At 45.5% G+C, this 13,636-nt stretch overlaps 2 protein-coding genes across 2 annotated transcripts; one reads left to right on the top strand and one right to left on the bottom strand.

The window, feature by feature from the left end:
* The first annotated feature begins 420 nt into the window (after positions 1-420).
* LOC139049504 (uncharacterized) lies at positions 421-3,367 on the top strand. Its single transcript, XM_070525025.1, has 3 exons — positions 421-921; positions 1,594-1,700; positions 2,074-3,367. Exons 1-3 carry the CDS (start codon positions 593-595, stop codon positions 3,192-3,194), a joined length of 1,557 nt encoding a protein of 518 aa, XP_070381126.1. The 5' UTR covers positions 421-592; the 3' UTR covers positions 3,195-3,367.
* On the bottom strand, positions 1,702-9,571 carry LOC135908324 (uncharacterized). Its single transcript, XM_070525023.1, has 3 exons — positions 9,200-9,571; positions 8,863-8,976; positions 1,702-8,433 (listed from the first exon to the last, which is right to left on the bottom strand). Exons 1-3 carry the CDS (start codon positions 9,399-9,401, stop codon positions 7,112-7,114), a joined length of 1,638 nt encoding a protein of 545 aa, XP_070381124.1. The 5' UTR covers positions 9,402-9,571; the 3' UTR covers positions 1,702-7,111.
* Between the last annotated feature and the right edge of the window lie 4,065 nt (positions 9,572-13,636).

Genomic DNA, 13,636 nt, shown 5'->3' with positions numbered 1-13,636 from the left:
ACAAACAAAACATGACTTTTTAAGCCCTCAGTTGCACAAAGGAGTCGCAAACCAGCCAATCACACATGCGAGTTCACTTCATTGCAACCAATAGTACAACTGCATTCGTGCCGCACACGGCGTTGGCGGCACGCAGCTCAAAGACACGTGTCATCTCCCTCTCCCCTACGTTGGGCTCCGAATATCGGCCGCTGATGTCCTCCCCTTTTCACCTGCAAGCGGCCGCCATGCAAGCTGCTCCCCCCCCCCCCCCCCCGAGAATGTTTCTACGAAACCACGGCTTATTGACGGCATGTCTGCAGGACACTGGGCTGCCCTGCCAGTACTGAGAAAACTCGGTCCCCCATGCAGCTGTGGGCCGGTTCGCTTGAAATCAAAAATCCATAATTGACCTTTTTCACGATGGGAGAGCGCCTCTAGCGGCGAGAGCCGAAAGCAAATACGGTGGCTCTCGGTTGACGCGGCGGCATGACACTCTTTGTTGCTTTGCGTTGTGCTGTGACTGCTGCTGTTTAAAGTTTCCACAGTACGCTTGCATCGTCACCGCTGATTTTCGCAACCGCCTGTCGACTCTTGCGAAGCTTTCTTCGACATGTTTTCTATTGAAGACTTCAAGAAACTTCACGACTCCGGCGGTCAGTGGAGCTGCGATTTGGAGTTGGTGCCGCCAGTGACTGACAACATGATCGACAGCCATTTCGGCGAGTCGCACCGGCAGCTGCATAAAGGCTGGATGTTCAAGGAGGAAAGGTACATTCGCCGGATCGAGTATTTGATGTGCGGACAACCAACAGGGACCGAACTTGTGTTGCGCAGCATATGTTTGTGCTCGATGAAAGCTGGCCACTACAAGCAAGTCGTAGCGCTTGCTAAAGGCGGAGCAGGGGCCGTCGTCCAAGCATACTGCGATTGCGTTGCTGGGTAAGTACATTTTTTAGAGACGTGAAATGCTGTGCACGAATGTGCTGTCCGCCCTTATGATATAACACTGAACGACGATGTAGAAAACGGTGTCCTAACAACGGTGCGTTCGCGAGGTGGCAGCGCTTTCACCGTCTCTACGTGCAGGCACCGCTACGGCTCGCTGTCGGGAAACATTCATTTTTCGTTTACAAAGTGAGTCGAGCCACAGGCTGTGGGCGATGGGTGCCGTAAAAGCATTCACATGTCACTGGTTCGGGCCTATATGACCTTGCGAAGAGTAGTTCGCGGCGAATAGTTCTGGCGATTATTTGATGTTCTACCGTATTTACACAAAAAAAGAAACAACCCGACCGTGCATAAACCGTTTAAGCTATCTATATCATGCACGGATAACAGCGCCTTCGAGAACCTTGCCCGTGCAGCTAGAAAAGAAAAAGAATGAAAATCAATGTACGCTCGCACTTCAATGTAGTGCAGCGAGTCCGCGTTTCTTAAATATATATTTAAAGTATTAAGTATGTACGACCGACTCGCCCAACAACGTGCTCTCTTAAATATATATTCTGTAACGAACATTAGCTTTCTCTTTCCGTTTGTTTTGCCCACTCACAGGAGCATTTACCAGGCATCTAAATGTGAATACTTTTTATTTTCTTCTGATTTTCCTAGTCAAAGCCAAAGGTGCCAGCATATAGCTGCATTGCTGTTTGCCATACGAAGTATCCAGAGGCCGTCTTGTACGAGTGTCCCGTGCAGATGGATGGCACCAACACAAGGTAAGGTGAATGTTTTTATTCAGAACACAGTTCAAGTTAATCAGGTAAAATGCAGCGAACAGAATAAGGAGGGACGTATGTGGTAGAACACAAGACGATGTGACAAATGACTTCAAAAGGAGCTTTGGTCTGGTATCTACACTCTTCCTTGTAATGGTACCTTAATGTAGAATGTAAGCATGCTGATAGAGAAACACTGTATTTGAAAAGAGGTGAGCTAGCATGCTGATCGGATTCACAGGAGTTTGCAGTGTCCATCATTAGTGCAAAATAACCGCATGCGTAATCAAATGTCAAAATAGATCTTGGCCAGTAAGCTTTATAAAACATGTGTATGAACTGTATACAAGTCCCCGCATTTTGTTATTTTCAGGACAAAACCATTTGCTGACCAAACCCTTGGTGGACATCACATTTAAGAAACATGTGATTAACAAGACGGTGCCCGTTAAGGCTAAGCGACAACTTCCTCCTCATTTGAGAACAGCTGGGCAGGCTGGGCTGTTGAAGTTCAGGAGTGCGATTGCAACACATGCACCTGAGCTGGTGTGGAACCGTTACACAGAGAGGCCAGCACCAGTGAGAAATGCGAGCCCCATCAACGACACAGAGGACATGAATTCGCAGAAGTGCCTCACATTGATCGATGAATATTTCAAGGAGCAGGTGTCGCTCACAGCTACCGAGAGGGCAGATATCTGTGCAAAGACTGTAGGCCAGGATAAGAACCCTCTATGGTTCACAGAAAGAACCGGGAAGCTAACTGCTTCAAAGTTCCGCAGAATACTGCACTGCCTGAAGCCAGAAGGGCTTGTTAAAGAAATACTTTATCCTCGCAAAGAAATAATGAAGAGTGGTGACCCCAGGCTCTACGGAATACAAAATGAAGCAAAAGCAGTTCAAAAATATCTAGAATTCATGCAGCTATATGACAAAAATATAGATGTCCTGGAAACAGGATTACATATTCATGAATTGCATTCTTTCATCGCCGCATCGCCCGATCGCCTGGTGAGAGATGGCAGTGAGGATGGCCTTCTAGAAGTGAAGTGCCCCGCTTCGAAAGCTGGCCAAAGAGTTGTCGACGCCTGCGCTGACAAAGGTTTTTACTTGGCAGTAACTAATGGTGAGGTCACCCTGAAGAAAGACCATTATTATTACTACCAAGTACAAGGACAGATGGGAGTCGCGAAGAAGCCATGGTGCGACTTTGTAGTCTTCACAGATCATGCTGACCTGCAAGACTGCATATCAGTGGAACGTATATATTTTGACGCAGAAATTTGGAAAGACATACTTCAGGGCCTGGTGTACTTCTATAAGGCTGCTATTATTCCAGAACTCATGACACGACGTATCCGACGCCTTGGATTTCTTTACACTACAGGTGCAGGCTACGTGTCCTTCAAAAAGTATGCTGTGGGGTTTTATCTAGTTGACCATTGTGATGAGGACCATCTGAAGATGACTATCAGAAGGCTGACACACACATAGTGCGTTCCTTTGCATCATAAAACTTTAGTGCATGATGACACCTTTTAGGTGCTCCGAAACAGCATGGCTCACCCGCTGCTGCTGTTTGTGCAGGTTGGTTCCCCATCCACAGACTGCTGTTACCATAGTGACAATAGATTTTTAGTTGTCCTGCCGTGCCCTGGTAGGCTTCATTGCATTGCTATTGACTGTTGGTCCGTGCTGATGCTGTTGATGTCGGGAGACATAGAAGAAAACCCCGGGCCTAAGACAGCTGAACTGTTACAGACGATTATTGATAATCAAGCCGCGTCTGACTGCCGGTTGACTAATATCAGCAAGGATATTGGTCAACTTAATGAAAAGACTGATAGACTGACTGATTCCTTGGCAGTGATACAAGAATTGAACAAAAGAATTGAATATCTTGAGGTAACAGTTCAGCAACAGGCCAGGAAACTGACTGAATATGAAAACTATAGTCGTCGTAACAATCTGCTGGTTTTTGGTGTTTCTGAAAAAATCGGCGATTCAGAGACGGAGTTAAAGGCAGCTGTCATAGATAAAATTTTTCACGATACGCTGGGAGTTGAAGTAAAAACTGTCGAAAAAATTCATCGTATAGGGAAAAAGAACAAAGAACGACCTAGGCCAATTATTATGAAATTTTATGACAGCAGAGAAAAGCAACAAGTGCTAAAGAACTGCAATAAACTGAAAGGACAATCGGTTAGTGTAAGCAATGATTATGCAAAGGAAACGGTAGCGGTGCGAAGGAAGTTGTGGGAAAGTGCCTCTGCTGAAAGGGCGCAGGGCAAGAAAGTCTTTTTGATCGACGACAAGCTCAAAATAAATGACAAGTTATACACATGGGACAACGAGAAGAACGCACGCTCGCTCCTGAACTCCCGAGATAAGTTCAAGCAACGCACTAGAAAAGCAGGCAACTCGCATGATGGCTCTGACACCTCGGATAATTCCGGCGAATCAATGCCTGAACTCACCCCGTCATAGCTACGAATCTTATCTTTGAATGCTCGTAGCCTTTTTAACAAAGTAACCGAATTAGAATATGTATTACTGACAGAAAGTCCACACGTACTCGTCGTAAGCGAAACATGGCTAAACAACGGTGTGCCTAGTCACTGTATGGTACCCCCAAATTACCAGATGTTCAGATGGGACAGGGATACTCGTGGTGGGGGTGTTGCAATCATTGTCAAAAGATCTATAGATGCAGTAACGGTCGAGTGCACTTTGCCTGAAACAGTTTGGTGCAAAATTACTTATGCGAGTGTTACTTACCTTGTTGGTGCAGTGTATAGGCCGCCTGCCACTTCACCAGAGTTTTTGGATGACCTTAATATGTTCTTATGCACTCACTTGAACCGTACCACCAGACTAATAATGACCGGAGATTTTAATTTGCCAAGCATCAACTGGGACAGACTGATACCTGGGAACGTTGAAATTTCTAGTTCCGAAGCACTGCTGCAAATAATGTTTTCGCACAATCTTAAACAAATCGTGGAAGAAGACACGAGGGTAACACTCGAATCCCGGTCACTTTTGGACTTGGTGTTTCTCTCGGGCAGAGTGGGTGACTATACTGTGTCTGTTAAAGACGGGATATCTGACCATAAAATGGTTTCTGTGCACATTCCGATCAGAACAAACACTCGTGGCCAACCCTTTGTACCTGTGCAATTTAAGGCTTATAGGCAGGCAGACGACACATCCATTCAAGATTTTCTAGAAATGTCATATAGTGAATTCGAACTTGCCTGCGATTGTGAACCAGTTGAAGATCTATGGCTACGTTTCAAGAATATCATAAAACATTGCGTTGACAGATTCATTCCAACTCGACAAAAGAAAATAAAACCCCGTAACCCTTGGATTAATCGACCTATTATACACATCAAGCGCAAGATAAAGAGGCTGCGCAGGAGAAAAGACAGCTCAGCTGAGGTATCGAAATTACGAAAGAGTTTAAAAACGGCTCTGATGGAATCAAAAGAGCAATTTTTTAATAAAAAACTATGTAGCTTCGTTAAAACGGCACCTCGGAAGTTTTGGCTTTACCTTAGTGGCAACAAAGAGGAAATAAATAGAATTCAAATTAGTGACAACATAGTAACAGAAAAAACAAAAATAGCAGATCATTTCAATAACTTTTTCCAGTCTGTTTTTTCTAAACCAAGCAATGACGACTTTGACGCGTACCCGCCTTCCTCCCTCTCATGTTCGATGGAAGACCTGGTCGTGACTCAGGCCGGCGTGTTTAATCAATTGTTACTTTTGGATTCAAAAAAGGCTAGCGGGCCGGATGGGATTCCAACCCAGTTTTTAAAGCGATACGCTGAGTGGATATCATTTTTCTTGACAATAATCTTTACAAAGTCCCTACACACTAACTCGTTGCCACAAGATTGGCGGTGCGCAGTCGTAACACCTGTTTTTAAAAACGGCGACCGACTACTCGCAAATAATTATCGCCCAATTTCCCTGACAAGTATCAGCTGTAAACTATTAGAACATATCATAAGTAAACATATACTAACTTTCCTCGAGGATAACGCGTTCTTTTATCAGTATCAGCACGGATTCCGAAGAGGGCTATCTACCATAACACAGCTCATAGAAACGATACATGATTTTAGTTCAGCCATAGATGCCCAAGAACAAATAGATGTCATTTGCGTAGATTTTGCAAAAGCATTTGACAAGGTTCCACACAGTAAATTACTTTTCAAGTTATACAGAGCAGGAATTAGCGAAACCATTCTTAAGTGGATTAAAGCCTATTTGAACAATCGCAGGCAGGTTGTGCATGTGGATGATTGTTTTTCTTCTACACTAGAAGTACTTTCTGGCGTTCCTCAAGGATCGGTTTTAGCTCCATTACTGTTCCTAATTTATATTAATGATATTAACGAGGTTACCGAATCTCCCGTAGAATTGAAGCTTTTTGCAGACGACTGTTTAATTTATTCTCGAATAACACAAGCTACCGACCAAATTAGAATAAACCGTGTCCTTCATTCCTTGCATCTTTGGTGCGAAAAATGGGACATGGAAATTAATTACACAAAATCAACTTTTACGCATATAACTAATAAGAAGACTGTGCAGCTATTTTCTTATAATATTGGAAAAAATAATCTAAAAAATGTTGATACCTTCAAGTATTTAGGTGTTACAATTGCACATAATCTGCAGTGGCATAAACATATTAATAATGTGTGCTCGACAGCTTCCCAAAAACTTTACTTTCTGCGGAAGAAATTGGAACATGCAACAAAAGATGTCAAGCTGATAGCTTACAAAACATTCATCCGCCCATCCTTGGAGTACGCTTGTGTTGTCTGGAGCCCGCACCAAAAAGTCCTAAAAGATAAACTGGAGCGAATTCAAAGAATGGCCGCTCGTTTTATTTCGTCAAGATACAGAAGAAGGGATTCAGTGACGGAAATGCTGAACTCATGTGGGCTCGAGTCACTTGAAAATCGAAGGAAAAAATCAAGACTAAAGCTTTTATTTCAAATAATTCAAGGGCACTTTAAGATTAAATCAAATAGATATATTCAGCCTCCGGGAAAACGGAGCGCGAGAACAAACCACACACGATCCATCAAGCCTTACGAGTCACGTGTTGATGCTTTTCGTTTTTCATTTTTTCCTGATGTGATCGAAATTTGGAATGGTTTGCCTGTTGAAGTTGTCGAGCAATCGGACGTGCACAAGTTCGAACGTTCTATCGACATCTTTTGTCAGGAGCACCCAACTTGATGATTATGATATATGAATTTTGTATGTTGTGCAAAATTGTACATTGTTGTACATTGTATTCCCTCCCTGTAACGACCCTCAAGCGAGGGTCAACAGTATCAATAAATAAATAAATAAATAAATATACCGCATGCTTTCGTGTTCTATTACATGGTGTCCGTCTCCACTTCCTTCCCATTATTTATTAGTGGTCGCCTAAAGTTTGAGAGAAATGCACATGTTGTGAAAATTGCATCTGCTATGTCTAACATGTTTATAGGTAAGGGTCTGTCCAATAAATGGAACTCCTTGATTCTTCTTATGACCCTTTCAATGTGCACCCGTGCACTTGCAACATGCTTTGTGGCTTCAACATCCTTGGCACTCATCTGCGCTTCTCCAGGAATACGAAATGGAGGCATATGAAGGACAACACCACGTGGCAGAAGGTCATCTACCTTGAATCCCTTGTCAACCATGATGCCATCTCCTGATTCGAATAGATCAAGTACTCCAGACTGTTGCACAATAGCTCTGTCACTGGTACTTCCCCCATATAATGGCGACACAAAGCTAACATAGCAGTCAGGTGTTGCACCTACAACACATTTCATTGTGTTTGCGAACTTGTAGTGGGAGAAAGTTCGTCTTTGGGCAGTTAAGCTTGAGGGCTTTTGTATACGAATTTCTGTTGTGTCAAGTATTATACGTGTGTTTGGGTACCGTCTAAAATGAAGTGGCATGTGCTGTTGTACTTCAGGAAGTGTGGGGAAGCTGGTTATTTCAGTGAGAACCTTCTGCAATATAAGTACCCATTCTGAAAATATACGACTGAATGAGGCCATTGAAATTAAAAAATTGCGAGCAATCTCTCGTGTGGCGATACCTGTCCTTAAGCGAACCAGTACTGCATACATCTGCTCGGCAGCAGTGAGTGACCTGCTCTTTATGTCTATTGCAAACCGAGGGTTGTTGTTCAAAACTAAATTTAGTATATCGTAAAACACTTGCACAGAAGGCAATCCTGTGTAATACAACATATGCTCAGTACCTTGCATGTTATCGAGGCACAGTGTTGTAGCCTTCAGCTCGTAGTAATGTGCTTTCCACTGTATTGTCTGTTCCTCAGCAGCTTTTAGCTGTACTTCTAGCTTTTGCACCTTCTTTCTTTCTGCACTTAATTGGCTTTCAAGCAGCATAATACGCTCTAGAGAGAAATTATCCGTCTGGCAGCTCTTTTCGTGTTCAGCTGGTACACTATGCAATACTGCACCATCTTCACAGGTCGTAGAGCCTAATGACATTGCACTTGCTGCTCTGCTTAATGGTGTTCCTTGACCAAGAGGTGGAGTAGATGCCCCGGCAACTGGTTGACAATCTTGTGGTGTCCTATTTTGGCCTGCTGCTACACTCGGTGGAGTCCTCTGTCCAACAGCTGATGTGGTTGCACCGCTGCTGGCTTGGCCACTTGCATTTGCCAGTCTTGAAGCTGATAAATAACATTAAAATATATTTCGCGACAGTGTAACAATGTGCTATTTAAGACTAATAAGATAGGCGCAACATCAAATATAAAAACTCTGTACTACTCATAAATAAGTGACCACTTAATCTCCCTTTGCTAGATAAAGACCCATTAAAAATGGGTTAGTGTTTAGAGAAGGGAGCATCTTGCCGCCGATACCGTAACTGACTCGCCCAAGACGAAAGCGCGAGTTATATTGCGGGAGAAAAGTACTGCACGATGCTGCTTAGCATCGGCAATCGCACGACAGCCGGCGTATTCAGCATTACACGGGCGATTTCATGATAATGAAAAATAATATCAAGTGCCGAATACAAAATGAAGAAAGATTACTGCAAGGTCGTAAATGCTGACAGTTGACGAATCTCAAACAGCGTCACACACAGTCTATACCTTGCCGTTTCTTCACTCTGTCAAAGCGAGCGATTGACACAGGGCATCTCATTGGCGTGTGCTTGAAAACCGATGGTACGTAGTCCGGGTGGGGCATAAAGCGGGAGGGCGCTCCTGAAATAAAATGTGACGGTTAAACAGCTTGAGTGTTTCTGTTATTAACGCGTGTACGACACAGGACACACTGCGCTAACACAACCGAAACTGCGTACTAAACAAATGCACGATCGCCGACCTGCCACGGTCCCGCTCGGAAAGGGCTCGAAGTTACACTTATGCGCTCAACAGACACGCTGTTCATCAAGTAATAAGGAATATCAAGTCACTGTTTCTTTACCTGTTACGAAGTGATTGCTGCAGACGCGGGAGTTCGCTGTCGGTTCCCACGGCGATCCGTCGGCGTTGACGCGATGTATTGCTTGCACCCATTTCTTTCGTCTCGTTGCCTGAAGTGTCGCGGCAGGAAATCTAAAAAATCGCACATTTGGAGGCTTTCCGCTGGCATTACTGCAGCCTACGGCAGCACATCGCTGTGGCATCGCAAAAAAATAAAAGCTATGATCCTGCCTGCCAAGGAGCAGCGCGGCCAACACGGAGAGCCCGTACGTACGTTCTTTGCCGGATGTCACCAAAAATGTTTCGGGCGCTCGCCGCTAGTGTCGCTGTCAGAGCACTTCCGGTGCGCATGCGCACAAGGCACCCATGAAAAAGGCCCATTGGGACCAGATGCTGTCGCACCCACACGGATCCATCGGTCGTAGCCGACTGGTCGTAAAGATGCCGCCGTTTTCACACGGCGTTCTCAGAAGGCGCGCGCGGATGCCAAACATTGGCACTCAAACCGGCTGGGCAGTGTCGCGTCGTCCAATTTCTGTGGCCGAGACGGTCGACTGGACATGTGGAAAGCGCATGGGCATTAGCGGTTCTGGTGACCTCAAGCACCCCCTACCTTTTACCTTCACGCCCGTCTCCCCGAACGCTCCCCTTCAGCTCGGACCGTCTAACGTTTTGTTCTGAGCGAGGTTGCAGATCTGGTGCCTCTTCTACGGCGCAGCCACTAATTCGATTTCTTTCCACGCGTGGGTGCTTCCCGCGTCCCCTCTTTGCAGAACCCATCTGCGCCCTTCGTTTCCGGTAATTGGTCGATACAGCAGCGTGTGGAATCGTCCTGCGCTTTGCTGCAGTCTCTTAAATTGGACCACACAACAACAAGGCCAACCCCTCACCTCAATCTGACTGACTGTTAGGTTCACCGCCTCTTCATGAAGTCACTAGTTATAAGATACGTAGGAGTGACCCACGTGGTGGTGACGGTTAAGAAGGCAGCAAAACTGTGATCAACGAAACGAGCGTTTTATTGGGCGAACTTGTGTCCTCAAAAACAGGCTGCACTCAAAGAACAACGGTAGCTGCCAACACACTCGGCGATCGTCGAAAATCTCATCAGCTGGTCAAGCACGTCGGCTTTTATAGATCAGTCGTCGAGTGTTCCAGAGTAACCGCTGGGACCCGCGTGCCTTCCACAAAGTTAAACGTTATTCGCGTCGTGCACACATGCGATCAGATTACACAAGGTTCGGTCACATACAGCGGATGGAAGCATCGATAACATTCCAGAAACTTCCGATACATGCAGGCGCGTCCTGCGCTGTGCGATAACATTTGTTAGGCGGTGAAACGTGTCACCCGATAAAGACAAACACAATCACATAACTAACATTTGCGCTTCAGCCTTCAGAAAACTATGCCTTTTGAGAAACAAATTTAAGAAATCCCCTTCTAAAGTAAAAATGTTACGCTAACTCTCCCTAATTAGACCGAAGGTGGAATATGCATGCGTAGTTTGGGATCCGTACACAAAAACTAATATCAATAGTCTTGAGAGAATTCAGAGCATAGCGGTCAGATTTATATTTAACAAGTTTGCAAGATCTGGGGGTTCCTCCACCGAAATTATGGAAATTAACAACATTGAACCGCACGAGCTTAGAAGAAACAGAGACATGAATTCCTTAAACTACTTCGCGCTAACAGTTTATCTTTTGACCCATCTGAATATTTATCGCAGTTATCAACCAGAACTACACGCCACCGCAGGCATCATGCATTAACCCCTTACTCTGCAAGAACGAACACGTGTAAGTTTTCATTTTTGTTCCTCGAACTGTAACGGAATGGAATTGTATAATTGAATCCACATCATCATCTTGTCATTTTATGATCTTGTTCGTTTTGTCAATCTTATTTTCATTGTATGTACCACATGTCGCCCTCCCTGCTTGGACCACGTGTCCGCAGTATTTAATAAATAAATAAATAAATAAATAAATAAATAAATAAATAAATAAATGTATGTGCTCGACTGTGAAACTACAAAGAAAAGAAAGAAGGTAAACCTCGTAGCGCGCTAAGTAATTTGTTTTAATAGCGTTTCCACTATTCGGTTTTGGTTTCGGTTCTCAGACGGTGTATGTGCCACGACGCAGAAGGTGGTCACGTGGCAGCAGACACTTCCTGACGCCTTGGCGCTTCGCCCCGGCTCGCTCGGTCGTCTGCTACGTCGGGCCGCGCAGCCTGTATCACGCCATCATCAGTGCTCTTTCAGTATGCGCAGGGATAACACGGGGAAGGCGGGAGATTGGTTGGCTCCCACTTTTACCCTGTCCCCGTTTTGCTCACAGTCTTCAATATACGCAGGAACACAGCTACGAGCGGCGGCAAAACGTCAAACGAAACCTCAAAACGAAGGATGGTCAGCATAAAAATACGGGAGCAAGAGCGTCAACAAGAAAGCGACACGTGCATCACTGCAGTTCCGCAAGCCGACAGACATTTCTTTGTTTGTTTGCTTCTTTCATTATTTCTTTCTTGTAAGAATGCCAGTAAGACTGCCCGAAAGAGAAGGGTAAACACCTTAGCGTTTGCCCTTAACAACAGGCCGGCGTTACGCAGCGGGCGGATCACTTCGCAACGCTCTTCTGTTCACACATCACGTGGTGTGAAGGACGACCCGCCCGTCCAACCGCCAGCGTACAGAACAAAGCTCCCCTCACAGTCGTCTCTCTCTCTCTCTCTCGGCAACTTTGCTCTTGGCAACAATAAATCTCCGCGGGCGAAAAGGGTCACGCGTTTGTTCCCGACGAGTTTATTTTGGCGCATGATTCAAAGGCGTCGCACGGCACTCGAGACTGTACGGTCGGCGACGTGAAAACAGCCGATCAGTTGAGCTTTGGCCGTACTCTCACGGTCGGTCATATTTCGCTGTCACTGTGATTGTGATGAAGCCGCGAGCGCGACACCTCGTGGGAGCGATTGCCGGCGTCGCGTAGATGCATTCCAGAACTATGCGATGCGAGTGTAACGCTTACGGGACGCGTCGTATTGATTTCCCCGCACTAGTGAGCCAATAGACGCACATCGAGATATTTCACCGATAGTGATGGATCGAAAATATGAATCCTGGTTTATCGTCCGATTCGCCGCTTTACAGCTGGTTTGTTTGATAGTTGACTAGCGTTTTAAATACGCTTCACGTCTATTGGACCGGCATAGACCGAATTTAGGCCTCCTCCGTTGCGGGTGACAAAAAAAAAAAATGCAGTGTTCGAAAAACAGGGTACAGAGTGCACGGAATGTGAGAAGTATACACCTATATACGGTGACACCTAGAACGACCTGGGCGGCGGCTAACGGAATTGTTCATTTTCACAGCCAGGCACAGACAAGCCAGGTGTTGTGCCCTGTCACACGTCTAAGATAGAGAGGGAAAGGGATTGATCTGGTTGGCAACCCAGCATTAGGGTATGGGGAAAGGGGAGAGGGGCTACGGTGTGGTTTTCCAACTATAGCCGTTAATCCATGTAGCTGATAGCAGAGGGGTCAGCATAGTTCAAACACACGCACGCGCACACACAATTCCTGGGCTCGCATTGGGCTCCCGAAATCGGAATTTGAAATTGCTGACTTGAAGGCAGCGATATTAAACTGAAATTACTCCCCCCGTCAAAGACCGCCATTATGGCATGGCTTGTGCAACGTTAAGAGCCGGTGCCCCCGCTATGTCTGCAGGCACCCAACTGTGCAGCATTCTTTGCGCCCTCAATAGGGGGTATTAAAAATGCATAGTCATCTGGCACATCGGCCGCGTCCGCTTTGTTGCTGATGGCGCAGTTGAGAAGCGGCTGTACGGTTCAAGCCCTACGGCTGCTCAAGACTCTTAAAAAGCAACAGTCGTCTTCATTGTGCAGCGATTAATTCACAGTGAACTGCGTTGCGCTACGACGAATCAAAGAAGCCATGACAGCAATTATTCGCATCCTCGGATATCCTTGCAGACGGCATTTACACGAGGCGTACCGCTATATGAAACCGAAGTCAAGCCACTATTTTTTCTTCGGCGACCTGCGCTTCGAACCTGACATAATTAAGTGCCCTGGAAGACATATCACTCGCTCTCGGATTTTCGCGTACAGCCCCTAAAAGAACCTTTATTTGCAATAACATCCCCTAAGTTCATTGCGTTCTCAAAAAAACAGGACGCATGTAGCAAAAAAAAAAGTGTACAGCTAGAGGTAAATGAGACAGAAATGTGTTATCGTTACGTCGCACCTCCTTGAGTTATACGACGTATATCTTTCATTGCGATAGCCCTATTGGTCCACCGGTTACATGACCTGCCCAGCTCCATTTCTTTGTCTTAATGTCAATTGGGAGATCGGCTACACCCGTTTGCTCTCTGATCTCTGATACAAACCACACGTTATGCCTAGCCTTC

Source organism: Dermacentor albipictus, chromosome 9, assembly GCF_038994185.2.
Source record: "Dermacentor albipictus isolate Rhodes 1998 colony chromosome 9, USDA_Dalb.pri_finalv2, whole genome shotgun sequence".
Classification (NCBI taxonomy): domain Eukaryota; kingdom Metazoa; phylum Arthropoda; class Arachnida; order Ixodida; family Ixodidae; genus Dermacentor; species Dermacentor albipictus.
The sequence above is the reverse complement of the archived record's forward strand: the minus strand, read 5'-3'. Positions and strand labels throughout refer to the sequence as shown.

Coding starts and splice junctions, on each gene's coding strand:
- LOC139049504 (XM_070525025.1), top strand. CDS start 593: ATGTTTTCTATTGAAGACTTCAAGAAACTTCACGACTCCGGCGGTCAG. Junction 922..1,593: donor TACTGCGATTGCGTTGCTGG/GTAAGTACATTT, acceptor TGATTTTCCTAG/TCAAAGCCAAAGGTGCCAGC. Junction 1,701..2,073: donor ATGGATGGCACCAACACAAG/GTAAGGTGAATG, acceptor TGTTATTTTCAG/GACAAAACCATTTGCTGACC.
- LOC135908324 (XM_070525023.1), bottom strand. CDS start 9,401: ATGCCACAGCGATGTGCTGCCGTAGGCTGCAGTAATGCCAGCGGAAAG. Junction 8,977..9,199: donor CAGCAATCACTTCGTAACAG/GTAAAGAAACAG, acceptor ATTTTATTTCAG/GAGCGCCCTCCCGCTTTATG. Junction 8,434..8,862: donor CAGAGTGAAGAAACGGCAAG/GTATAGACTGTG, acceptor GTTATTTATCAG/CTTCAAGACTGGCAAATGCA.